This window comes from Poeciliopsis prolifica, unplaced genomic scaffold, assembly GCF_027474105.1.
Source record: "Poeciliopsis prolifica strain line A6 unplaced genomic scaffold, Auburn_PproV2 SCAFFOLD038, whole genome shotgun sequence".
NCBI classification, from domain to species: domain Eukaryota; kingdom Metazoa; phylum Chordata; class Actinopteri; order Cyprinodontiformes; family Poeciliidae; genus Poeciliopsis; species Poeciliopsis prolifica.
In genome coordinates, this window is record NW_026562413.1 from 3,927,389 (window position 1) to 3,954,424 (window position 27,036).

Sequence of the window (27,036 nt, forward strand, 5' to 3'; positions counted from 1 at the left end):
TCACAAATCCAGGTCTTTCTAGTCACTGAACATTAAGTTCTGTGAACTTTCTTCAATGTGGAAGTTCGTGAGGAAGACTAAAATGTAATATTTTAGCTATATACAAGTGATAGAATAAGACAGCAGAGTATACATCTCACTGTTTTTATAGACAGTGAGACATGATCCTATGATAAAATCACTTTGTAATTTAGTTATTGTATGGGGTCTGTTTGTCTGGTGAACTGTCTCGGATATAAAAGCTTTGAGGTTTTCCATGAATCATCATATCTGTTTCTTTTTTATAGGAAGAGATATTTGATGCACTTTCCAATGAGATGGTGGAGCCACTTTCCCAGTTTAGAGGCTAATTACATTTTGCCTATGGATCACTGCAGTCATCACTAACGTCTTCTTTCTGTTAGCCAACCACAATGTCTACTGACCTCCCACCACCTTCCAAGATCTCTGCCCTTTCTATTTCATCTATTTTTATGTAAATATATCATGTTCTTGATATGCATAGATTAATAGATTGATATTCAAACAGGATTCATGTTGTGATGTTTTAAGCAATCCAAAATATATCTGAGCTGGATCTGTCCTTTTTACAAGCAAGCTGAAGGTTATATTAGCCTTCTTTCAGCTAAGTGAGAGTGGACAGCAGTAATTGCTGGTCTGAATGTATTTTGTTTCCAAAACATCTGGAGAAAACATTTTTTTCTGGGATATTATTGAAATGACTTTAAATTGTAGAAACTGTAGGACAGCACATTTTTGTGGTTTGAGGCGGTAACCTCCTTTAAATCCTTGGTTATACCTTGATACCAATTAGGGCTGTATAATTATATCGATTCTGCAATATTTATTGATTTTTTTCACCCTCGGAAGGTATCGATTTTTCATCCGCGAGTATCGATACGTTAAACCACAGGGTTCAATAGGCTTATACCGTCTTTTTAAGATGTCAGGTTTGTGACGGCGTGCCAGCAAGACTCCGCCTCCCCCGCTCTCACTTTTAAGCTGTGCTTAAAGTGCACATTATAAACTACACACCAGTTTTTAAATTGTGTTAATAGGCCAAATAAAACCAGAGTTACGCTAAAATAAGTGAACCATATTTTTCCGAATGTCAGAGAAATGTCAAAAATCGGCTTTTCCGGTTATGTGAAAGGGAGCTGGAAAATGAAGAGAGGAAACTTGCTGCCGCAGCCTGGGCGCAGTGAGGACTACCATGAGGACAATGGCAGATTGATCATTCTTATTAGCAACTAACAAAGCGTATCAGAGACTGAGAGTATGATGAGATCCTATCAGTCTGAGAAGCAGCTTCTCAGAGATCCAAGCAGGGGAATGGCGGCGCTGCGCAGCTGCAAGGAGTCGATCACTACGGGGTGAGGCAGAGCCACTCCCCCAGCAGCTAGTAGTAAGCAGCTTACAGCCACGACTAACTCCGGGAGCCAAGGCAGAAAAGCATTTTCTTTGTAGTCCAAAACACTTTTTTTTACCCCAAAGTACAGCCACAGTATGTCCAAAAGAAAAACATAAGTGCAATCATTTGATTTGAGAGTCCACAGAGGCTAATAATCTCTCCACTCAGCTCTTGGATCACTGTCGAAACTTTGAGTTTCATGTCAAATCTACGTGAATTAAATGAAAAGAACTAACTTTCTCACTGCGACTTTGATTCATTTTGTCCAGCTGTAAACTGTTAGTCCAATTAGAGACAGGTATTGTGTAGTTGGTGCTTCTAATCAGTTTTCAATTAATTAAATCCAAGTCAATGAAACAGAAAATGCCACTAAAATCACACTGTCCTTCTAAAACCTTTCAGAAAATTGCTAAAGTGCATGGAATCGTATCAAATTGTATCGTGATCTATATCGTATCATGATGAAAATATTATAAATTGTGTTGCATCATGAGATTATTGTATCGTTGCACCCCTAATACCAATAATGAGCCAGATCCCAGTGTGGACATGCTTATTTATGGTATTGTTAGGTAGAAAGAAACTTTCACTTTTCAATACTTTTGAACAGATTACTCCATTGTGGTTGTCATAAAACCCATTATATTTATAGAATGCCGCTGTCCAACATACACATGTGTGTATTGGGAAAAAAAGTTTGTTTTTGCGGTTGTTTCACCTTATGCCATTTTGAAATGTTAGTGGCTGTGATTCAATTTTTATGACAATTACGTTTTTTTTAGGGAATGAATCTTTTATAATGTTACCTTGTGCTTTGTTAGAGGAATGAATTTCTGCAAAGTCACTAACTTGGTCTGAGGATTTATTACACAGTGGATTGAATTTGACTGCTTTGTATTATGACCGGGATTTAATTGGAATTAAATTTGAATCTGTCTATTTGATTGCATTAATTTGATGATATATTCCAAGATATGACTTTTGACCAGTTCTTCTTGCAAAGTGTGTAAAATGACATCCATTGTCGACTGTTGCTAGATCAAACTCGCCTTCATTCGATGCTAGAGCCCAGGTGTTTTTCCCTTCGCAAATTTAGGATATTAACTTCTGCCTTGCTTTGTTTGCATATGGTGTGGATCATCGCAACATTCACCACTGCCCACAGTTTTATCTAGATCACAGGCACACACCCAGGGTTGGTGTGGAAAGTCGGACTAACCCTCAAGTGACTTAACCACAAGTGCGGACATGCTGCCTGGCCAAGGGGAGCAAGGCAGGACATGCCACATCATCCACAGAGCAGCGCCGCAGCGCCGGCCTGGTTAGGTGTTTCCCTCCGTGTGCCTGCCAGTCTGCCAACAGTTGGGTTAGTATTGCCGCCAGCTGCAGAGAAGACGATGCCAACAGTTGCCACACAAGGCTCCTCTCTTCTCTTTGGGGAATTTACATCTAAAATCTCTCAGCCTGTGTGTATGCACTCTGAGTCCTGGCCACTTCTGGGCACCTTTCCATATCTGTGGACAATTCTGGTCATTTGCTGGATTAATGTGGGCAGAAAGAGGCAGGATGGATCCAGATATTTTATGGTGAATTATAAGCCACCGCTTATCCTTTTTTATTGGTCAATTGTCGATTATTATTTTCCCTGATATGTTCCTGTCTTTTTTTTTATTTCAATAATTTTATGTGTGAGTAAAATCACTTTTTCATGTGGCATCTATTTGTGGTGTAACAGCTGCAGTCGAGGTCATGTACACAACACTAATTAATTCCTCCGTTTAAGGGGAGGTTAATGTGTTTACATCAGGATGTGGAAACGGATTTCAAGGTGAACATCACTCTGGGAATTGTTAAGGGATTGCAAGCGGTTTAATTCATGTCTGATCTTTATTTGGACAAAGAAAATAGGAAGACAAAGGCACAGAATGTTAAATAACCAACAGTAGAATCTCTCACTGAACATTTTTGGGAAATACAACCTCTTATTTTGAGTCACTAAGGAAAAACTGACTTTTTCTACTAGCAACAAAGAGGGCCATCTTTGACTATTGTTTTCCACAGACTCACTCGACCATCCAGTCTTGTAGGTCCTCTTATGCTTTTTTCCTCTTTTTCGCTCAACCCACAAGTTTATATTTATTTAGTTCTGGGGTTTACGGTGGCCTTCACAGAAGGTTGACTTTGTGTCTGTATGATGTCTAGATAGTTTTGTCCATATGGTTCGGATCTCCTCCTAGTTAGAAATAAACACGCAACAAGAGAAAAAAAATCCCACAGCATCACAGATCCTCCACATAACTCACTGTGGGTACTGGATTTCACATGTTCATTCTTTGTATTTCATACAAGTCCTGCCTGGACTGAAGCATGTGGTTCTATTTAAAGTGGCACTGGAGTTTAGCAAACTGCTCACATTTCTGTTTTTTATGGCTGTATCACAAGCAGAATTGTTTCTATTATCGCTAGTAGAAACTTCTTTTAAAGTCCAGTTTGGAGAAAATAATGGTTTACGAATTGAAAGCTACTTGAAACTTGAATCAACTCCAACAGTAAATTTTACTCTTTCAAAAGTAGCAAAAGCTATTAACATGGGCTCTCCACCCACTCCCTTTCCAATTGTGTAATTGTTCTCAAATTGTACTTTTCTGAAGTCTGGAGTGATATTATGCTGCTGCAATAAAGGCTGGGTTTATTGACGTTTTACAGTTTTTTGAATTTCCTTCAAAAACACAAAAGTGACCAGACTTAAGCAAAGAGCTGGCTGAATGAAGTAAAATGAGTGGTGCTTATGTAAAATTATTCATGTTCTTTATTATTCAGCTGATTTCCCCCCCCCCATCACCGCTTTGCTGCATTTAAGCCAATGAGGTGCGCTCACTCTGTTAAAAGCCCTGCACGCTATGCAGCCTCATTGATTTATTGTCCAGACCAGATGAGGCGGCAGCTACAGTGCAGCAGCAGCGCTCACGAACACATACAAGGCTGCTCATTGACCTTTAAAGAACTAATTGACTCACACTCTTTTGAGCATTTCTAATTATAAGACTGGACATATTTTGGTTGTGAGGAGCGTAGGAAGAGCTGAAGAGATCAGGGTGAAAAGCATAGAGGCTTTCTGTCTTTTTTTTTAAAGCATTTTCTAAGACATGCAAGTTGAATACGGAATCATTTGTGGGGTTGCTAAAGCACGCAACAAATGCTTTCTAACTGGCTTGTTGGCTTACGGTTGTACTCATTTGGGGCTGCTTGTTTTTGTGTTTTCCTTCTCTTCAGAGGACAATGAATGTCCCTTTTTCACAATACCTTTTCAGTGCTCTGGTTGTAAAAAGGGGACTTAATGAGGTATTCTAGCGAAGCAGCTCAGACTGTATGGGGTTCTGCAGGATGTGTTGGGATTAAATGAGCTGGTAGCCTCAGGCTAGGAGTTGTTGGGCTTACTGTTATAGTAGTTATTGTTGTATAAGTGGGCCTGATTTTGATGCTGCTTGTGTACCTTTTCCTAACTGATTGTTTACACCCTTACCTTAACCTGATTCCGGATAGAAATGTTCAGTCTGCCCATTCAAGGCTAACGTCAAGACTTGCCAGAGCCCTCCCTCAGGTGATGTCTCCACCCCAGCTTGCTTCCATGCAAACAGCTTCTTTCCCTTAGCAGCAAACAGATGCCGTATAAACTGACCAGAGGCCGTTAGCTTTCAGTGGGTTCTTGCAGGCCTGCAGGCTGTTCCTGACAGACAAGGCACGAGGGTAACGAGGTTACTCCATTTCCCCTTTCGGCCTTCCTGTTCCTTCTGTCTGTTTGTGTGTGGGGGAGGCTTCAGCGTTGCGGCTTTACGTAGATTGTAACATAGTGTCTTCCATATGTGTGTACTTTTAAAAGAAATGTCACGTAGGAAGTTGTTTGTAAAAAAATTATTGTGATCTTCCAGTCTATGCAGGCATAGGTCTTAAAGGGAAACACTTTCAATGTTGACAGAAAGCACTAATTTGCCAGGTCTTTCATTTAGAACCGTGACCCGGCAAGCTGTCTGACTGTGCAAAAATCTTATATAGCATTATATTTACCTCTCCATTTTAGTAAAAGTCCAGTTTTTAAGTGAGTTTTTGTTTTATTCTTGACTTTGATTTTGCATTAAGTATTGTGCTGCATATGTTTTTAATTCTTGTATGTATAAAGTTTGTTTTAGAGAACTCTCCGTTGGTGACTCAAATGTAAGTACTTTGATAAGTTATGTGTCTGACTCTTATACCTGAATTATTACGTCATTATCATTTTGGTTGGAAATGGATTCAAAATGACAACATTTTCAACTTTCCTTTTAAGTAGGGTGGCATTTTCTGCTTGATTTTCTTTTTAGTTTGTAATTCAGACATCAACATATTAAAATGGACCTGACGCGGCAAGATGTTGCATGTTTTAGATGTATTAATATAATAATGAAATCCCATCTTGTAAGTTTTTGGTTTTTGATGGATTGTCCTCAAAATGACATTATTGTGCCAGGTGTGCTTTTCATTCTGCATGCAGTTTGCTATACAATACTCCTTTGGTGATTCAAATAGATTAAAATAGGCCTGACCTTGAAAGCTTTCCGGTGATTTAGTTGTAAGAATACATCACTGGAATCCAATAAAAGTCCAGTTGTTGAATGGATTTTCTTTCTTTTACTGATCACCTATGTGCTATTAATTCTAAATGCAGTGTTTTTATTACAGACGCTCCTTTGGCAATTCATGTAGATCTCACTTGGCAAGCTGACAGATTGTAACTGTGAATCACTGAAGTCCAATAAAAGTCAAATCTTTGTGTGAATTCCCTTTTTTCTGATTATGTGTGATGTGGCATTAGCTCTGGTGCCAGGTGCGCTTTTGATTCTTCATGTAATGGCACGTTCCTTCGGTTTTGGCTTTCTGAATGACTGAAATTTGACTGTAATCTTTGTAAACAAGAGAATGTCTTGTCGCAAATACAAATGAAAGCATCAGATGCAAAGCGTCTGCTGTCTGAAATCCTGCACAACACACTGCTTGAGCTGAATCTAAAATATAAATTCTCTCTGTGAGCAGACTACTTTTACACTTTTGTGTAAAAGTGAGATTTAGTTTTGTTGAGTGGGGTTTTGCAGCATCTTTCAGGGACGCCATGGGAGTAGTGAGGGGGATTCAGCAGTAGATGCTGCAGTTGCTATGATGAATAACAGCATGTCCCGGTCCACCGTCAATCACATTTAGCAGTCCATGTGAGCACAGCACGAAAGAACTGTGTGTGCGCACAGATGCAGGCACAGAGTCAAGCGTCTGCTCTGCGACATGAAGCCAAAGTAAAAATGATCTTGTGACGGAGTCGGAGGGGTAAGTGTGTTGAACAAGGCAGTTTATTATTGAAGGGGAGCCATTTGTTATGCAACCTGTCTGCGCAGAGAGGGGCTGCTTTATAGCATATTTTAGCACACGGCTCTACCATGAGGCCCGTATTTCAGCCCACTGTAAGACCAGACGTGGCTCAGCTCCCTGAACCTGCCAAATCCAACTTCGCCGTGTGAGAAATTTTTCTCAGCTGAGCCCTAAAAACCATGGCAACAAGGCTCTAAAACCGAGACACCACCGCAAAGTCGATGCCGTACGATCGCTGTAATGTTCCGCTTTATGAGGAGCATTTAAAATTCCCGCAGCAACGATTCTGTGAAGCTGTCCTGGCTGCGTGGCACTGAATAAATGGGATACTGTCGCTTTGAGCCCACTGTTTTGTGATAGGGTTCTTTTGGTGACGTGTGCCATGCAATAAGACATATTCTTCTATAAACACTGCTTGTGCTCTATTCTGTATAACATAAATTGGATGGCTGGGCGAATATTTCTAATAACTAGTTAGAATACATTTAGCACAATACAAAATATGAAGACAACTTTGTACTGGGATTTGTAGAGATTTGTACAAATTATAACCCTGACAGGAAATCTGATGGCTTATGTTTGGATTTCCAGTTTTTTGTGATATTTAGTTTATTAAAGCTCAGATTAAGAGTGGGCAGCCTGCTCAACTTGGTTTTATATTTCAGCCAACTATCTGTTACTTATTTTACACATAGATATTGTTCTAACTAAGTTTTTAATTTTTGTTTTATCTAAAGCTTTTTGACCTGCCAGTACCATCAATTTTAAGTTTTTAAAGAACTACAAGACAGTAAAAGAACAGTGTGCCAGTAATCCTGCTATGATAGATCTTTAAATTATGATAAAAGCTAAATCATAATCAACATTCTGACACTGACACTTCCAAAGGACTGTAAATAAAAGTCCAGCATGTTCTGTAACAGAGCATGGAAACAAACAGATAAACTTTGTTGCACTATACTCAGCCTTCCTGGAGTTAGCTATATTTGAGTACTGATTAATTTGTCCCTTATCGGTTGGATAAAACATTCTCAACAGAGTATTCCTTCCCCTCTGAAAAAATTGGCAACTATTTTATTCCGTCATGATCTTTGAATTCAAAACTACTACCTCCATCAATTAACCTATTTTATGAGTTGGAGCAAACTGGAGAAAAATCAGCGCGTTAGATTCCTGTAACCCCGTTTCTTTTTATTGTGGTCTGGAATGGTTGCAGAAGTTTCAAAGAACGGTGATGGTGTTGGTGTTCTCTGCAGTAAAAGTGCAGGAGCTGCAGATTGTTTCCTTTCTAATCAGAATAGATGTTTGTTAGAAGCCTTTCACCATACTGACTGTGTGGTAGGACTAGCAAAGTTGTAGTCCGTCCTTCTTAGCTTGGTGGCAAATGTCTAACATTTAATTGCACTAATGCAGGTTTTCTGAGCACACTATTGTTTTGCAGTGAAATAGTTGGTTGCGTTATGTGTAAAAACATGTGGTTCATCTTGTTGGATCCATCGCAGCAGAGGACCGCCCCGCAGTCAGTCAAGCTTTACCCTCCTTGTGTCTCCCACTCATGGAAAAAGTTCTGCAAGACTTTGGGCACTTCCAGTACAAGTAGTGTAAATAGATGGCCATGTAGCTGCACACATTCCTTTGCAGTGAGCTTTGAGTGTAATGAGGAGATTGTATAGGGCCTCTTGTCCCCCGCAACCTTAAAAGAACTTGTTCCATTTGCTTATTCCCTGAGCTCCGAGCTGAGCTAAGCATCCGGTCTACTTGATGCTGTGAGAGCTGGGAGGACCAGGATGTAGTTAGGATTGGAATGTAAATTTCTGGGGTAAACGTGTGCACCGTGTCGGAGGAAGTTGGCCTGCTTTTAGCAACTACCTCAGATTATGCTGATGTGAGGTTCTGGATCCTCAGATTTTACACGATGACTCAGTCCCTCTTCAAAAAGGACAATAAAGAGGTGATCTTAGATCATCTAACTTGAATGAAGAACAAAGTAAACGGTGGTTAATGTCGAGGCTGACATAGTAAAGAGTTTTTTGTTTTTTTTTAAGACTTGGAGCATTAGTTTGCACGTGTTTTAGTTTTTCCACTGAGTCATAATCAAGATGCAACAAATGTTTCTAATCTGCGAACGCTTTGGTCGCGACCTTTACAGTGATCTCCTTGGGAATTAAGTAATTAACATCTTGCCATCATCTGCTCCGGTTGTGAACTCCAAGCACTCATATCCCCAAAGCCAGTCATATGGGGCCCATGTGTTGCTGAAAAGTGTGCAGCAGAGACCAAGATGTGAAGCAAGATGTGTGGGTGATGTGACCGTCATGGCTACTGGATACAATAACGCCTGCAGCTGGCTAAAATAATATTTCTGCTCCATCTATCGATTCCTCCACCTTGCTCTCTGTTCCCTCTCCAAGAGGAAATGTGTCTTAGAATAACAGATTTCGGCGCAGTTTTTGTAGAGCAAATCACAGCTGGTGCATGGCCCACATTCCTTTGGTATGACGTCTGTGCAGTCGGCGGCAGCAAGCTTCTATTTTTAGACCATGCAAGTGCATGTGTGCATGCAACTACGCACCTTTGGAAACATGAAAAAAAAAGCTCTGGATGCGTTATTCACACTTTAATGAAAAGCAATTGTGCAGATTACGCTTGTCTTGGCCAAGTGCAGAGATTTTTTTTTTTTTTCCAGGGATTGCTACTTATAGCAATCTCATATGGTTTATATTGTTTTTTTGACACAGCTTTAGAGCACCACACAAAGTCTCTGGGCACAATGTGTGGGTATTCAGAGAAAAATTAATTTTAAAAATCCAGCAATGTTTAGAAAGCACTGATTAAAATTTGATTAGATTTTATTGCTATTGTTTTGTAGCTGATTTGATCTTCTAAAAAGGTTAGAAGAATCAAAGAAATTTGCCTTCATTTGCTAATACAGTCACGGCTCAATGTTTTAGTAAAAATTCACATTTCAAATATTCGTATGAGAGAATTTACCATCATCATCAGTCACAATTTTCTAATATCTAGTGGCTCTAATTCCAGGAGCATATTTTGCAAGTTGGAATTATTTTTTTTTGTTCATTATATGTTCAAATTGTTTACTTGTTTTTTGTTACAGAGCAGATGTTGTGGCTGCATACTGCTGACCCATCTATATTGTTCCAGTGTGAAAAGACCTGCATTGCTTCCAGTGAGCTGCTTGTAAAACCTGAGTGTCCATCCAAGATCTCAACATATGTGGTCTACAGTGTTGGCCAAATTTTCAATAAGAAAAATGCCATTTTCTAAAACTCTGCTCCCCACCTCCTATCAGGTGCTTGTCAGAGCTTCCCCGTCTGTTTCAAAGAGTGTCGGTTACAAGGTTGCTGGGTGACTGGTGCACGGCACTCCCAAGGCGCCTCCCGATTGTGAGCTCACGAGCCGCAAAGATCCCCACGCTCATTAGTGGGATTTTCCTCACCTTGTGGGAGCTGGCTCAGGGTGTAGATGCATGTCACTGCCAGGTGGCATTCGATGTGAAAGCTCTCTGTGCAGAAAAAGAAATTTGCCAACATTCGACTGGGAAATCGAGGTGTAACACATTTTGATGCTATTGCTCATTTAAGCAGCTGTTTGCCTTTCTGTCCTGCTTCACTATCTTCTGGCAGGTGGAATTTTTTTTATTGCCCCTCCCCAAAAAAATGTCTCAGACATATAATTGGTGGTTCAAAATCTTCAAAAAGGAGAGGTATGCATTGAGAAAAACCACTTTCACATCACAGGTTGGACAGCTTTGAAAAGTACAGCAGCTGCTACTATTATGATTTTGTTCCCCTTACTTTTTATCCATCACTCGTTGCTGTGTGTTACAGTGCAGGAAATATTTGTGGCCGCCTGCCAACAGCTGTAAGGAAACCACAGAGTATGAGAGAAAAAAGAAACCTAGACAAACTTTGAGGTCAATCTATTGACTTTTTTCTCCTTTCCTTTTATATTCAGCTATGTGGCGCTGGTGTGTATTAACCATCAGCTGTACACCACAGTTTGCAACCGAGAGATTTATCGACTGCTGTTTGTGTCGGTGTACGTTTGGCCCTGTGCCACACCATGAGAGAAGGAGTGCTAGTGAGCTGTCTAGGTAATTGGTGCTTACCTGGCAGGCTTTTGCACATACAAAGAATGGATTAGATGACATTAACTACAGGGGGAAATGGCATAATTGAAGTCTTGCTCTGCCTCTCCCACTGGCGAGCATGTGTGCACGCACACTCGCATGTGACGGTGTAATAAGGGGCCGCTTATTACGCTAAAAACATACCTCTCCATGTCTTGGTTGGAGGCTAAGAACCATTGTCGTGCTGAGTGGTTTTACTTGTGTCCACATGTCTGCTGGGAGTCTATATTCATCCAGGCAAGGCCGCTACCGGTCCTGGTCTTATACTGTAGGTTTTATCTGATTTAATAGGGTTTGGGTTAGTGAATGCAAACAATAACACTTTGTAGATTTCACAAATTTTTTTCCCAAGTTGTTCTGTCTGCTTATTCAAACTTAACACCAATGTTTTGGAGCCGGGATCCTGACTTAAATCTTAAAAAGGTTTTAATAAAAAACTTATTTCTGACCGACGCCTGAAACATCAAACGTTTCTTTATGACTTAACCTCCTTCACCTCCTGTGACAAGTGTGACCAGATTGATTTCCAGCACAGACTGTCTGAATGCTTTGCATGAAAATAATTAGCTCACATTTCTTGCCGTTTTGGAAGTTCTTCGTGATACTGTGCTCATAAATTGGTGAGTAAGTTGTGCAGCCCAGCTGATACTGACCATTGCCCATCTCATAACTGAAACAGACAAAGATCAGAAAGCTCAGGGACAGTGGTGTGGATTTTTTGTTGATAGGAAAGTTGAGAAATGTGTGTTTATTATAATCAATGTCATTTTCCTAATATTGTGAAGCCTTACAATGAATAAATCAATTTACTCTTGACTATTAAAAACAGTCCTCAGTATTTTGACAAATATTTTCATTGAATGAAGTCCCATCTTATCTGTCCTCTCTCAACAATTTGACGCAACTCCTCAGACATCATATATGTGTCAAACACACTGACACACTTGTACACACCCTGTGGCGATGCTGCTATAATTAGCAGTGGCTTGTCTACATAGATCAGATTTTTTGAGTGTGAAAAGACTATCAGCAGCCTTACCAGAAAGGTGCATAAGACACAGTCATTTGTCATGGCATCGTGGATGTTGGAGACAACATAATATCATACTGTGTTTTTCTGAACACACTTAGATGCGTAATCTAATAATGTTGCAGTTCAGTGTCACCGTATGTCGCAAACCTTTTGGGAATTTTCTAAAATTTTCTTTCCTGAAATATAATACAGTGCCAGGATCCACCTTCATAAACTATGCAAACAAATATTTTCTTTCTTGTAATGAATATAGCTTTTATCACCAAGGAAAGATGACTAGATGGAAAGAAGGAAGTTAATTTTCCAAAAGAAGAATTCAATCATTTCTGTCTTTAGATGTGAAAAAGACTTGCAGCCATTGTCTGAGTACAAGTGCTCACCATGCCACACTTTTCATGTTTTTAAGAGAAATGTGAACCATCTTTCCTTTTCTTTCTACTTTACATTCATGCTCTATTTTGTGTAGGTCTATCAAATATAACTGAAATTAACTGCATCCAAGTTTGTGGCAGCAACAAGGCTAAATGTTTGTTTACTGTAACATTTCATCTTGTTATTACATCTGCTGGAAGTTCTCATTTGAGTTATAGGTCTCGAATGCATTTAGTCAGTTCTGATATCTGGAAGCTTTTCAGCTGAGCCGATACCAGAGATTTGAGTCAACCATACTATCAGACGGCTGTTTTGTTTCTTCATATCTGCCTCTTGCATCACATTTGACTCACGCAGAAGACGTGTTTGTAGAGATGAGTTGGCATTATCAGAATTTGCGACGATTTCAAATAAATCGTTTGAGAGCTAATGCGCAGTTTGAGTGCATTAGCTCTCAAAATGTGTTCTCTTCTCAATGTTACGAGAAGCGCACGCAAGACGTGCCCTGCGTCTTGTTTTGAGAAAATGTGCTTCGAATCTCAATTTTTTTTTTTTTTTGCTAAGAACTCAAACAAATCAGAGTTGGAGAATTGGGAATAAGCAGCAAAGGGAGAATAGAAATATCGTCATTGCTGTTTGATGCTCTCCGAAGACCCTTTTGCTGCTGAGCTCGCTCTAGCTGGATAGTTTTCTAATGTGCTGTTAAAACTCAATAAGAGGTTTTTTTTTAAAGTAACTTGCAGCATTTTAAATGCTTTGCTGTTCAGTCTGTTTGATTCAAACTGGGATAAAAAAAAAGTGACCTCTTCAAAGTTGCGTCATGCATTTTTCATTTGCTTTCTAACTTTTTGGCATTGTAGCACACAGCTATCATTGCATTTTGGAGGGGATGTAATCCTTTATGCCTCATGCTAATGCATTTCTCTGTCATGTTATGCTAATGTACCACTCTATAGTCAGAGATGAGGAATCATATATACAGGCATTCTCCGGCAGACTGAAACTTTGTATTTTAATCTTCTGCAAAGCTTTCATAATGGCTTCTTTATGATATCTTTATGTGTCCCATATTTTATTCCTTTCTTGGCAGACTAATGCATAATGCAATTTCCACATTGCTGCTAACTGGCTGCAGTCCTTGTAAGCAAATATTTTTCTCTTCTCATTATATTGTTTACAGAGTGTATAGTAGCTGCATTTCTGCGTCGCTTTCTTGGCACTGAGCTGGATTCTTGCAGCCTGGGTTATTTTGTCAAAGCCTCAGTTGGCCTGTGAGCATTTCCTGACCTTCACCTCAAGTCACATTTTTCCTGCAGCCCAGCAGCAAAACAAAAGAGAGTACACTTTATTTTTTTAGAGTGATTCATATTCATTGTAAGAAGCGGTCTTCATGCGTGCAGAAACTTATGTAATGCTGATGTAAATAAATAAGAAGCTTAAGATTGTGGCTTTTAGTTCTTTTAATCATTCATACTTTCCATACGTTCACAGGATGACAGTGATGGGATCCCGTGGTCGGAAGAACGGGTGATGCGAAAGGTGCTTTACCTCTCTCTGAAGGAATTTAGGACTGCACAGAAACGGCAGCTGGATGGCGATGGAACCACAAACCTTAATGGTGAGTTTAGAGTCATTAATAAAACTATGGTTATTTTGTTTTTTATTCTGTTTTATTTAGATGGATGGAGATGGTGGCAGAGACTCTATGAAGTCTCAGCTCATTTATAACGATGGTCACAAACGGTTCTCTTTCCATTTCATTCCTTCTTTCTCCCCTTTCGTACCCTTACACGAATGACTTACACCGTTGCTTTTCAGTTTATTTTTCTCACAAATTAAAGTTTTGATGAGCTATTTGGACAAATATTTCTAAAAGCGCTCAAATCTTTTATGCAATAGTAAATATTGTTCTGAGGGTTTTTTAGCCCTTTGATGGCATTTCAATTAAGTATGGTTCTGATTCACTTTGGGCCAGTCAGCCTGTAAAACATGAGATTATAGCTTCTAACCAAAACAAACAATTCCATTGGAGTCAAACAACCACATTTCACTGATGTCTTCTAAAAGTACAAATTGTTCCCGAATGAAAGCAGTATCCTAGGTGACACCAATACTGGTTAACAGATTCTCACTAGGAACTATTTAATTACTGCTTGCAGGAAAAATGCTCTGCCTTTTTTATGCAGCGCTCCTTCCTCTGAAGCATTAAACTGCTGCTTTTCTAGTTTCCATTAGCAGCTAGTTGTGCTCCTGAACTATGGCAGCTTTGCGTTTAATCCAGAAAAAGCTTAAATTCAGTCTCAGCCATTTAAATATTCAAATAACACAAATAGCACCAAGCTTTAAGTAGGTTAAAAAATATGTTTTAAATCTCCAGTTCACAAAGTGAAAATAACACAAAGCAACTAAAGTATGAAAGATTTCATTTTTCATCTTTTATTTCTGATGGGAAAATGACCAGCCCCCGATGCAAACTTGCTCAAACAAGATGCTTCTTGCAGCTTGCAAGAACTCAAAGCAAAGAAACATGCGGCGCAGGGCAGAATGATGAGCCTCAGTGACACTTATTTATAGATGAGAGCTTTGATTGGCCAGCCAGCTGGAGACAGGCAGGACCCAGACTGTCGTCAGAAGTGATTAAATCTGGGAACAGTAATTTTTATGCTCTCAGTAATGGACAATGCCTAAAATCTACTCATGTGCTGTAGCATAGCTAAAGCCATTGTCACACACTCCCTCCAAGTTAAATTTGTAATGAGGTGAAACCCATATTGTGGTGAGCAGAGATAATCTACACACAAAGAGCTGAACTAATATCCAAACATGAGAGTCTTAGATCAAAACTGGAGCAGGAGATTTTAGAGTCTGTTGCTTCCCCTTTAGCCCAGATCCTGCAGATACACAGTCTTCCTTTTTCTTGGAGTCAAATGAGGACTTGAAACAATAAAATTCAATTATGAAATGTAACTAACCCAAAGCTGGAAACTTGCCCTTTACTCTGACAAAAAACAAAAACTCTGCAGAAGGATTTTGGGAAGTAAATGTTAGGTTTTGGTTCGATGTTCTTGGAACACACGATTGAGAAATCTTACCCACCTTTTATTGTGGGGGGATTGGGTTGGAAAGTTGCAGTCTTTACTGGTACAACGTGTTATCCTCAAAGGACCCTCTGAGCTCAAACTGTTTTAAGGTTGTTGTTTTTTTTTATGTTGTTTTCTCATCAGCTAGCAACTCTGTTCAGTGCCACAGACATGAAAGCATGTGTCTACGTGGTGTTAATCCTTTCCAGCTTGGACATTTACACTCACTCCAGGGACAAGACTTATTAAAGCGTGTGCTCACAGGAACTTAGACAAGAGTTTAATATTTAAAATTGCTTACATAGTCAGGAACCCAGCTCCAGGTAGAAGCCTGCTGCTTTCACTCTTTTGTGGGGGGAGGGATTCAGTGTGTTTTGGTGTGTAAACCTGAAACAGTTCAGAAGTAGCGAGAGCACAAGAAGAAAGAGCCGAGATGACTTTGTTGTTTTTGTTCTTTGTTGACCTTGTTGTTTCTGTACCAAAAATCCCTCTGTCAGTCAGCAGCAGAGATTTGAACTTGTCTTTTAGCTATTCTCCGCAAGTCGGATGCAGAAAGAAAGAAAGAAACGAGGAGGAAAAAGGAATTGCTGACAGATGGCACTAAGTCTTCCAGCTATTCCATTAGCAGACATGGAAACAGATGGATAAGAAGGAGTTTTTTTTTTTAAATATGTCAGAATTCTTATTTTTATTTACTGTTTTTATAACTCTAGCTTTCTTTTTCCTTCCATATTTTATTTTTCGCACCTTCATTTATTCCCCATGTACCCATGCCGGCTGCCCTCCTCCCTTTATTGCGACAGCTAACTCTCATATTTGCCATTCAGGGCCTTTTAAGCCTCTGCGGGTGGCTGACCTTATCGCCTGAATAAAAATGACTCATTAAAAAGCGTTGGCGGCCCGTCGCACCGAGGGGTAACGACAGCAGCCCCACGCCGACACAAAAGGGGGAGCCGGTGCTGAATAGATGGGAGCCCCGCTGCTTTAGAGCACCCTGGGTTAGCGTGGCTTCAGGAGGCAGCGTGAGCAGCACAGTTTCTCCATCTCTCATGCACATTGTGGTGAAACTGTCAGCCATTTTGGAGGATCATGCTCAGCATGCTCTACATCCTGAATGGGCATCTCCTGCTGTTTTAGACGACTGCGGGTTAGAGTGTCTGGACTCGTGTTGAGGCCATACATGTGTTGCGGGTTTTAGTCTTGCACAGATATAACTGCAAAAACTAATAGTCATTCAGATCTTGCTTGATTCTACATAATAAACCTCAATCAGAAGTTATATTATTTTGCTGTATCATGTGATCTCACAGATACATTTTGTGTGTAAAAAAACAAACAAAAAACAACAACAAACGTTTGGGTGCATAAAGAAATGTATGAGTGATAGAGAGTTAAAGTGATGTTGTGTTAGTTGCTGTTTAAACAGTTATTGGAAAACTTGTCCAAACAATTATCATGAATAAGAGAAACCAAGCCATATGTTGATCATACAAAATACTGGTTTTAATACTTTGAATTAGGCAGGAAGTTAGAAAATCACCTAATCCCTTTAATTCTGTTTTTTAATTCTTTTTTTTTTTGAAAGACTTGTGATTTTATTATTTTGTGGTTTAAAAAACCTGTTTGAAACCAAATTCAGCTTCATAATAGTCCAGGATATTCTGTCAAAGCTGATTTGTTTTTAAGGTTTACAGATGACAGCTTTCAAAGAGTATTAATTAAGGATTAAGAAATGTGACTTCCTCTCCAAATGACCATAATCCTTACATAACCTTGCTTTTTGTCAGTGAGGTTTGCTTGTGAAATTTGTCTGCTGTTTTTATGCATCAGTCTCCCCACCCACCCATCTTTCTCTTTGTCTACAGCTAGCAATCACACCATCTTCCCAGCCTCCTCACCTTTTCCTGTTGGCAGCTATCCATCTCCGTCACACTTCCTGCCACTCATGCTCATTCCCTGCATTATTTAACAAATGACATTATGCCCTTTTTGCATCCCATCTTATACTAATTCGCCCGAGCATCCTCTCTCCCATCCACATTGCTCCGCTCCTTTTCTCCTCCCCTATTTTCCTCTTTTCGTTTGTCCTTCCGTTTTTCCCTCCCCTGATACGAGGTTTCATTACACATCAATAGGACTCCGGTTACTGCTATCTCTGCCAGCTCCTGTCTCCTCGCAGTCTCCTCGATTATGTATATCCAAAACCTCATTCTCTTCTCCATAGCCTCTTCTACCTCCTGCTTCCTTCATCCGTCTATGTCCCGTTTTTTTCCCCCGTCCTGTTTTGTCCTTTCCATCCTGTGCCCCATCTGTCTTAACTATCGTTACTGTCATCCAACCCGTCCCTCCCTCTCTCCCCATTTGTTCTCCATCTTCACTGTTCTTTTCCTCCGTTTTTTTTTTAACTGTTTCTGTTGTGTTTCTCCAGCCGTTTGCATCTTTGTAAGTAGCGACGTCCCCACCTCTCCGTGTCTGTCTGCCGTATTTTTCCTGACATATCCTCTCCAATCCTTTCCTCCCTCTCCATTTTCCTAAGTGCTATTGATGGAGGAGCTGGCTGTTGGCCAAACACAAGGAGGTGCTGAGGAGAAGGCTCTCTATTCGCCCATTTCTCTGGCTTGTCTTCTTTCGTTTTTTTCCTGACTGTCTGCATGTTTCCGTTCTTGCTGTTCTGACCATTTTTAGGCACTCCACTCCCATTCCCTTCGTCAATCAGTCTGCTCTGTTTCTCTGCATTTCCTGTCCCACCAGCTTGCACGGCCAGAGTGGCAGCTGCGGCAGCTAAAAGTCTGTGTTGGACCACTATTCCTCTTTCTGGTGATGGCATCACAGTACAGAGGACAGATAAAGGTATGCTAGCACAGACGGGACGTTGGGACAAAAAAAAAAAAAACTGTAACATAATACCTGAGTGAAGGTGAGTTTTGCTAATTTATCATGCAGGAGAGGAAGATTGCATCTGTTCCGTCCTTGCTTGTTCTGTCAATGAAAAATAATAACAATTAAAAAAAGCATCAAGGCTTTGCAGGAACCCATCTTTGCCTTTGATGCTTCAGATTTAGCTTTGAACTGGTGCAAAACAGATGTCATGTTTCTGAACTCCACTGCCAGGCCTCGGTAAATTGTCGTACTTTGTTGTCCTCCGATCTTGTAAGAAACAGCAATGTATTTTAGTTTGAGCTTCTGCTTTGAACATGTGTGGGAAAGGATTCTGTTTAGGGCTTTTTCTCAGAATTACTCCACTCTTTATGTGTCATTTTAACAATATGCTGGCTGGAAGAATCACTTGAACCAAGAGCACACTCGAGAGTTTTAGATGCACTTGTTTAGTAAAGGGGAAACTGGGGATGAAAGTGTTATTTGAATGTCAATTATACAGAACACGCATTAACATTTTATTAATCAAAGAATAAGAAAATGTTGTTATTTTAATAATTACATGTATTGTCTATAGTTTACACCTGCTAATGAGGCCTATTCATTGAAGTGGTGAATGTTTGAACAGGAACACATTGATGTGTGAATGGACAGTTTTCTTTCTTTGTTTTGCTTCTCCCTTTGCGGTTCCAACTGGGATGTTTGGTATTTTCACCTTTCTTTGATATTTTTCCAAAAAATTGCTATTTGAAAATTAAAGAGTAAATCTTTCTTAATTTAGAGCAAATTATTCTCTGGGTTGAATAATTTGTGGGAGAGCAGAGATTTGCTCTCCCACAAATCTCTGCTCCCAATCAAAAAAATATGGGCGTTGCTGAAATTCGCTGTCTTGAAAGTTTCTTCGTTCAGATTTGATGTCTCTTATTCAAATCGTGCTCATCGTGTCTTAACATCCTCTGCTTACATTCTTTGCATTCTTTGCTATGTTTTGTGTGTACCACTGGCAGTGGTGTGAAAATGACTGACATTCTTTGTATCCAAGAGAGCGCAAAGAAAACCAACGACAAAAGAAGCAGGAGTAAAGTCAGATGAAAAGATAGTTTCGTAAGAAACCTTAGATGTGAACTTAGAAAAATATTTTTCAGGAGGAGGAGGGCATATTTTTAAGAAAGAGAAATGTCTTGAGTGAAAATTGGTGGCAGGTGATAAAACATTTACAATAGTTAGTGCAGAAACTGGAAATGATGGTAACAATGACAAGCCTTAAAATGCAGCGACACTGATAATAAATGTGATGAACCTGGTTAGTGTTTTTGTACATAAACTGAAACATGTTTGCACTTTAAATAGAGCTTCAAAAAGGTTTCAGTTTACAATCAATAACTTGTTAGTCGAGAAAGTATTTTTTCTGCCTGTAATCCATAACCTCCCACAATGCTTAAGGGCGTTTTATATTTAGTTTATGCAAGGTTATAAAAATGTAATTATGAATATTTCTTGTAGGGTTTTCATATTGTTCCTTAGAAACCGGGTTTTGAAAGTTATCAAAACCAGTCACCAGAGAAGAAATGTTTTGTCCACATTACCCTTTCTGTTTCTTTTTCAAAATAAAAAAATTGCAAGCATGATGTTTAGATGAATCCAGTGGTAGGCTGAAATGTATTGACTTGAAATGCTTGACATAATGTTACAACAATTATATTGTAACATTATATATGTATAAGTGCATTAAAGGACCAAAAGGTCACATTCTGCACCTAATTAATGTGTATTCAGTCCCTTAACAAACCAGTTTTAGTTCTGGTTATTACTGTGCCTCACAGAAATGGAGTGCGCTCAGCCTTGTTCTGATATGTACCCTGGTTAACTTCCTCTTGCTCTCTTGAGACAGTTGTGAATATAACAAAGTGATGGGCTTAGTTAAGCACACCTAAATCTAAGTCCGATTAGCCCCTGCTTCTTGGATTGCTCCAGGAAGCAAAAGGTTGGAACCAGGCTCTCCCTACCCTCAACCATCCCCAGTTCTCTGCTTTCTCGGGATTTCCAGGTCTGCCTCTCAAATGGGCACTCATGTGCGACCAGCATATGTCAAACAACTCTTTGGAGAATGGGAGGAAATGGATGGACGGATGTCGAGGATGGAAGAGAAGAGCGGGCTGTTGAAATGGGCCAATTCTTGTTTGTTTGTGTTCTCCCGGGACGCCATGTGTCAGTCATTTTGTGAGCACAATTAAACTTAATGAGCTGTTTTGCTTTTGCTCTGATGTATAAACACTGTCCAGAGGCAGAGGGGAGACTGTTCACACCATGATCAGATGAGTTTTAATGATGCACCTCAAAATTTTTTATGAAATTTCCTACTTATTAAATAGCTTTTATGTTTTCCTTTATTTGGCTAGCACATTGGATCACTGTATAAAATTTACCTTGATGTAAACAAATAACCTTTGGGGTCCAAGGATGGTCTATTTGATAGTTTCCTCATTTAATTGGTTGGCTTGCAAGCCTTTTTTGCAGCATGTGCTCTCTTTTTATTTGTGGACATCATTTACATAATATCTGCATAGGAATTTTATCTGGACAGCTTCCAACTCTGACTTTTTGACTGTCATAGCAGCGAGATATGAGATAGTAAATATACCCTAAAATGATTAAGGTATTGAAAAAGGAAGCTGACAAAACATTAGCAGCTGATTACATGGGTGAAATAATGTAGTTCATGAACTTTAAAGCCTGTACCCATTTTATAAAGAGAGTTTTGGTTCTTTAAATAAAGCAGCTACTAATGTATCTATATTTTAATATTTTATAATTGCCTTCTCTTGTCTGGCGGGTAATGAAACATATGCTTCATTAGGCACACTACGCATTTACACTATATATTTGTATACTATAGCATTGTTAATTGCTTGTCGCAGTCAGCAAAATGTTTACACTGTCACTAGTTTTGAGAGTAACATAATACTTTTTATTCATCTCATGGTATGCATATCTAAAGTCATATGTTAATTTCTTTTGGGCGAGTCGTCACTGTTTAAAAACGGTGAACTATGGCAAGCCGTCGTCTGTTTTCTGCATCCATTTTTTTGCCGTCCAGTCTTAAACTTCTCATTAAACTTACTTGAGCGCAGGCAGTTTATTTTAGCTAAAATTCCACATTGGCATTTGATGAAAATATCATTTTTCAGTTGTCAAATTCCTTTGAACAACATTAATAGAAACTGTTGATTCATAAAAGGTTAGTGAACCTTTTGTGTCAAGTGCGAATTGCAGAGGGATGATTCACCTTGACTTATAGACTTAGTGGCTCTTTGGCGCAAACATAAAACATTTCAAGCGATGCAATAAACTTACTCATCACCCTGGCTCTTCTTAACACTCTGACCGCAACGATGTATCTGATGACTATACCTCCGCTTTCAGGTACTGACCTGCCCTGCATGCGTGTGAGCAAACCGAGTGGAGTTTATTCAGTAATGAGAAAAGTGTGTGAGTTCATTCAGCCCAAACCAGAGATATGACTGTTAAATCATATGTCTGAGATGTTTTTACACTCTCCACAATCATTCATCTTCCTTCTGTCGCCTGCTGTCATTTGATCTCACTGCTCCCTTTCCCATCTATCAGCTGAAACAATGCCCAGGCTTGTTCACCAATCGCAGCTCTGACAAGACATCATATAAGTCATACTCATCCTGACCTTTGCCTTTCTGTTAGTGAGAGTTGAATTAGTATTAGTTAGGAGTAGAGAGTGAGAGACCTGATGAAACATTAATCTATTAAATGGAATTAAATGGGCATCTTGGTGGTAACATCTTGTGCCAAATATTTGTTACTACAAAAAAGACACCTTCAATTATTGAGGTGTTGGTGATCAAACAAGATTGAGTTTCAAGGGTGGGAGCCAGTGAATCATTGCTGGTCTTCGAACGTGAACACTGCCTTAGTGAAGTCAGACACATTTTCTGCAGAGAGAGAGCTTGTATGTAACTTAATACCTTCCTGTTGCAGATACAGTAAAGTTCCTGATTCTTAACATGTTGAGGTTCCAGCATTTCTAACATCAAGGCTCGTTTTTCTGTGAATCCCCCTCATAAAAAAAAAAAAAAAAACATTTCTCAGAATAACAATTTTGCCTCTGACTTGTTGGGTGAAAGTTTTTACCTGGACACAGATGGCATGCTATGTGAGATTTAAACTTCCAGTAGAACCTTGTATTTTTGATTCTCAACCATAACTATTGAGTGACCATATGTTAGAATATCACTTATTTTGATGTCACGCCTCTAAGATCCCACAATCTGAAACCTTTTCTGATTTTCTCTCTATGTCCTGTCCAGTTGTTGCATGCACAAAGGAAAAGCTGTCATGTGTCTCTTCAGGTTTATAAATGTAGATGGAATAATAAATATAAAAAATTGAAACTACCTATCTATGTAGTTTGTGTTTAGGGTCAGTGGAAGCGGGAGGTCTGAGGCGAGTTATAAAAGTGCATCAGGGCAGGTTGGGAAAAGTTTAGGAAATGGAAAAGGACTCATTGATGGCATTCATACCACATGTCTGAAACCAGCTCAGCATAGGACGTTTTATTAGGAGGCATTCTCCACTGTTGGGAGTATCTGGGATGTCATTTTATCAGGTGATGATAGTATCTCATGTCCATAACTGAGCTGTTGAAGTACAGACATCCCAGCAGTTTAAGAGTGTAATCTCTTGACTTATCATGGAACCAGTCTTTCCTAGTCAATCTATCTAATCAACAGTCTCTGTCATGGCTCAAAACACACAAATTAATAAACTCCTATACTTGAGTCACACGCTGACCTCCAAATGAAAGCCTTGACCTTACACATATGGAGTATGACGTATCCCGGGTACGTCATACTTAGCTGTAAACCATTCCAGTTAATTGAAGGCACAAACACAACTACATCTCCTCCATAAAACATAGATGAGACATGAAGATATGCAACAGCTGCACCTTTAGATCCCATTCAAGAACATGTTGGCAAGAACCTGAGACCAGAGTTGGTGCTGGGAGTGAAAAACCTGCACTGAGAACAAGCTTGACGGTGTGTTAAGGACATAGCTCATGCTTTGGTGATGCTTTGGGTGGCCTTTACAAATGCATCCATGGGATATTATCACACACTATAATGTCCCAGAAATTCTCAACATGTCCTATGTTGTTGCTTTTTCTCACACGGTGTTCCTGAATCAGACGGGCTTCCCAGACTGACCCATTCCAAGATCTGCCCCAGAGGAAATTACATCTGATTACTATTAACTTCCACTCTGTTCTTTGACCTGATTTAAATTTCCTGTGCCTCTTGTTGCTTTTGATTTAAAAGTCTGTCTGGAGCCTTGTTTTGTTTGAGTGAGCTACTTGCTAAATATTTAATCGTGACTCTCTGTCGGGTTTTCTGAAAATTTCATGTGTGGCAGAAGCTGTCCTTTTCGCACACTGCCTCTGGCTTGTTTTCTCCTTAATATATTGTCCTAGGGAGCCCATCACCTCTATTCCACTCTAAGAAAAAGGAAGTTGATTTTCCTTTTCTCTAAAATTGATCCCTGAGAAGCTGCAAAATGTATAGCCGGACATGAAATGAAGAGCTTTCAGCTTGTCTCACAAGCTCAGTTTGTTTTGAACTGTTTGGATTATTGGTGCTTTCTTTTCGTTGATCTCTTTCAATCATTGTCATTCCCATGTTCTCTTCTCTGCACTCTCAGCTAAAACAGATTTACCATAATCTCATCAAAAGCAATGTTTACTGCTCCCCTCTCGCATTATTGCATCATTTCAAAGAGTAAAAAATAGGAACTTTATTAACCCTGACAGAGTAAAATGATGAACATGCAGTTTATTCCACAATATATCACCCCGGGAAAAAGACTGATAAAGAATTATGTTAGCAATGTAAGTTGAAATGATTTAACCAAGTGGATGTTGAGGGAGGCTTGAGTGTAACTATTTTTATGCTTCTTGTCTCCAGGTTCTCTTGCCAATGGGCAGCTGAATGGCTCGGTGTCGAAGGGCTGCCACAAAGAAGATGGGTCCTTGCGCTTTCAGGGCCTCCATGGGAGCAACAAATACGGCGAGGACAGTCCTGCAAAAAAGAGGTTGGTCATTTCTTAATGGTTTTTCTTCTGTTTACACCATAAATACAGGATAATGCCTGCATTGTCTGGTTTGCTAAAGCTAACTTTAGATAAATCTCTATTATTACTGTAGTGTTTATTTTTCCAAAATAAAGCAATGCAAAAGCTTTAAGAAAACAAAGTACATTCCATCACTGATTGACATTGTTGGAGAGGAATTTTGGCTCACTCTTCATTACAACTATAGTTCAGTTCATTAAGCTTTTCGGACATTAGTCTATGCTCAGTTCTCTCAGTTCTCTTAAGCGGCACTTTAATAGAATGGCGACAGCTTGATACTTTCCTTTCCAGCCTCCTTGTTGTAGATATTCTGTTATATTTGTGATCATTCCTGTTTATCAGCTGATTTAGACAAAGCTTCAACCAATTTGACTCCGCCTTACTTTAGCGTATGGGTGATTGATGCATTGACTTCAAGGATGGGTGCTGTGGATATAAAACTCTCAGGATTGGTAGGCTGAACTCATCAACCCTCTGGCACTGAACTCGACAGTTGCTGTGAGGTTGCTTACATGGTGTCTGACTTTCACTGAAGATGGTTCAGAGAATGATTTTTGTAGTCTCTGCTTCTTAGCCTTTTTCATGAATGTGCACCTGTTATTGCTGGACCTATTTAGCTTAAACTGACTTCAGTGAAAAACTTGAAACCAGGCTCCCTCACCTTCTCATTATTTTTCACAAACGCCGCTTATCGTTCTTTTTTCCACCTTCCAGCCACACTTTCTGCATGCCATTTATTATCCCCTTTCTCATCCTAACTCCTGTAAATCCTATGTTGCAACATCCCCAGTAAAATCGATGCAAAATGTTTTACTGCTACGCCGATCATTTCACTGATTTATAAACCAATCCTGCGCACTCTCCTTGTCATATCTCTCTCTCTCTCACTTGATTTGTGCCTTTTCTTCTTTCTTCATCAGTGTTTTAAATTAAAATGTTTTGAAAAACCACTTTCTACTGAACAGCAGAGTGAGGGAGTTGACCCAGGAGGGTAAATAGCTCAAACAGAATCAAAAGAACTGTGAGCTGATGTTTAAGAGCAGATTCATTTCAATCATTTATAATTAGCCTCTTAAAAGATTGTTGCCAAGCGTTGGCGAATAAATAATTTAAAAACTGAAGTAGCTTGCTGCCACAGTACAATATGCTGTTAATTTCCAGCCTGCCTATTTGTATTAATGGATTTTTTTTAATGGTAGTCATGCGATGCGTAAATAATTGGCTGTGAAAGGTAGTGATTTTTCAAAGAGATTTGCAGGAAAACAAATGATACTTTGTTTGACAAACATCACTGAGAAATTATGGAAATCTGTAGAAAATTTGAAGCTTTCAGCTCGACGATGACAATCTGAGAAATAGGATTTACTGTAAATTATGTTTTAAAGGATGCAAAACAAAGTTAAAACAAATACTGTTCCTTAATGCTCATGTTTCCCTTCACGTTCATCTCGCCATGCGACCTGATTTTTCTACTGTTTAGAAACAAGACTACAGTGAGTGGAGTGTGGGGGTGTGTTAACGTCGACGATGTGCGGGTGTGTGTGGTGCGGTCCCTCCTGCACATTGACGGGGCATCCAAACATCAGGGGCGAAAGGGGGAGGGTGGGACTTGTGGGCGAGGAGGGGGCTGGACTGCAGCAGATGTCTCTGTTTAATGAGCATACAGGCTCCATTCACTGCGTGTCAAGCACCTGCTCGAGTCCTCTGAGCTGTCATTTGATACCGAAGCTTCGAAATCTCAGCGTGGTCATTACGACTCGTAGGTCTTACCTGGCTGCGAAACAGGTGTCCACAGGGCTGGCCGGTGATGCGCTTCAGGGGGAAACTGAAATAAAAAGGCCCTTTTGGGGTTTCGAATTCATAAAAGTGATTACCTTAATGACTGAATGAATTAAAGAGTGAAGGAAGGCATAAAAGTAGAGAAATTATTTAAGATTTATACAATAAGATGGTAGAGATATATTGTTTACCGGCGTTCCATAAAACTCATTAAATTTGAGCCTTTTCAATGATGATTTATTCTTTTTCCAGGAGGAAAACATAGGAAAATCAACTTGCTTTGGTAGATGTTAGCAAGCTTTTAGCATCTATGTGCCTAGAAATTTGAATCTCTCTACTAGACATGGTTGTTGTTTTTTGTTGATTGTCCACAGTTTTGGCTCTGATTATAGGTCACATTAGGGAATTTGGAGTCTTTATTATTCCAACACTGGCAACACTGCCTGTAACAGGCAGTGAAGCAGATCCACAGCATGGCACTAAAACCGACAGGCTTGCACCAAAATGAGTGTGTGTGTAAATATTTGACTGAGTTTTGACCATGTATGGATAAAATTAATCCACTGATATCGTTCAGAAATTGTTTTGTTTGTTTGTTTGTTTGGCCATCGAAATGATTAGCAGTAAATAAAGATGTCTGTGTGTGAACGCAAGATCACCGACTACAGCAACCGAGTTTTTTAAAGTAATTGTTGGGCTGAAATGACAGTAAAGCTAAAATTAGGCCTATCTTTACTCAGGAAAGCAAATTATTTTCTCTGATTCTGAAAGCCGGTATTCC

At 39.6% G+C, this 27,036-nt stretch overlaps 1 protein-coding gene across 2 annotated transcripts in view; it reads left to right on the plus strand.

The window, feature by feature from the left end:
- jarid2b (jumonji, AT rich interactive domain 2b) overlaps positions 1 to 27,036 on the plus strand; it is a 109,222-nt gene that overhangs the window by 36,890 nt on the left and 45,296 nt on the right. Inside the window, exons 2-4 of one of the 2 annotated variants that reach the window (XM_055053735.1) lie at positions 13,852 to 13,978; positions 18,192 to 18,290; positions 24,311 to 24,437. In XM_055053735.1, the coding sequence (XP_054909710.1) occupies positions 13,852 to 13,978; positions 18,192 to 18,290; positions 24,311 to 24,437 (353 nt within the window). The remainder of the gene's footprint in view (positions 1 to 13,851; positions 13,979 to 18,191; positions 18,291 to 24,310; positions 24,438 to 27,036) is intronic. The other variant, XM_055053736.1, reaches the window with a different exon arrangement.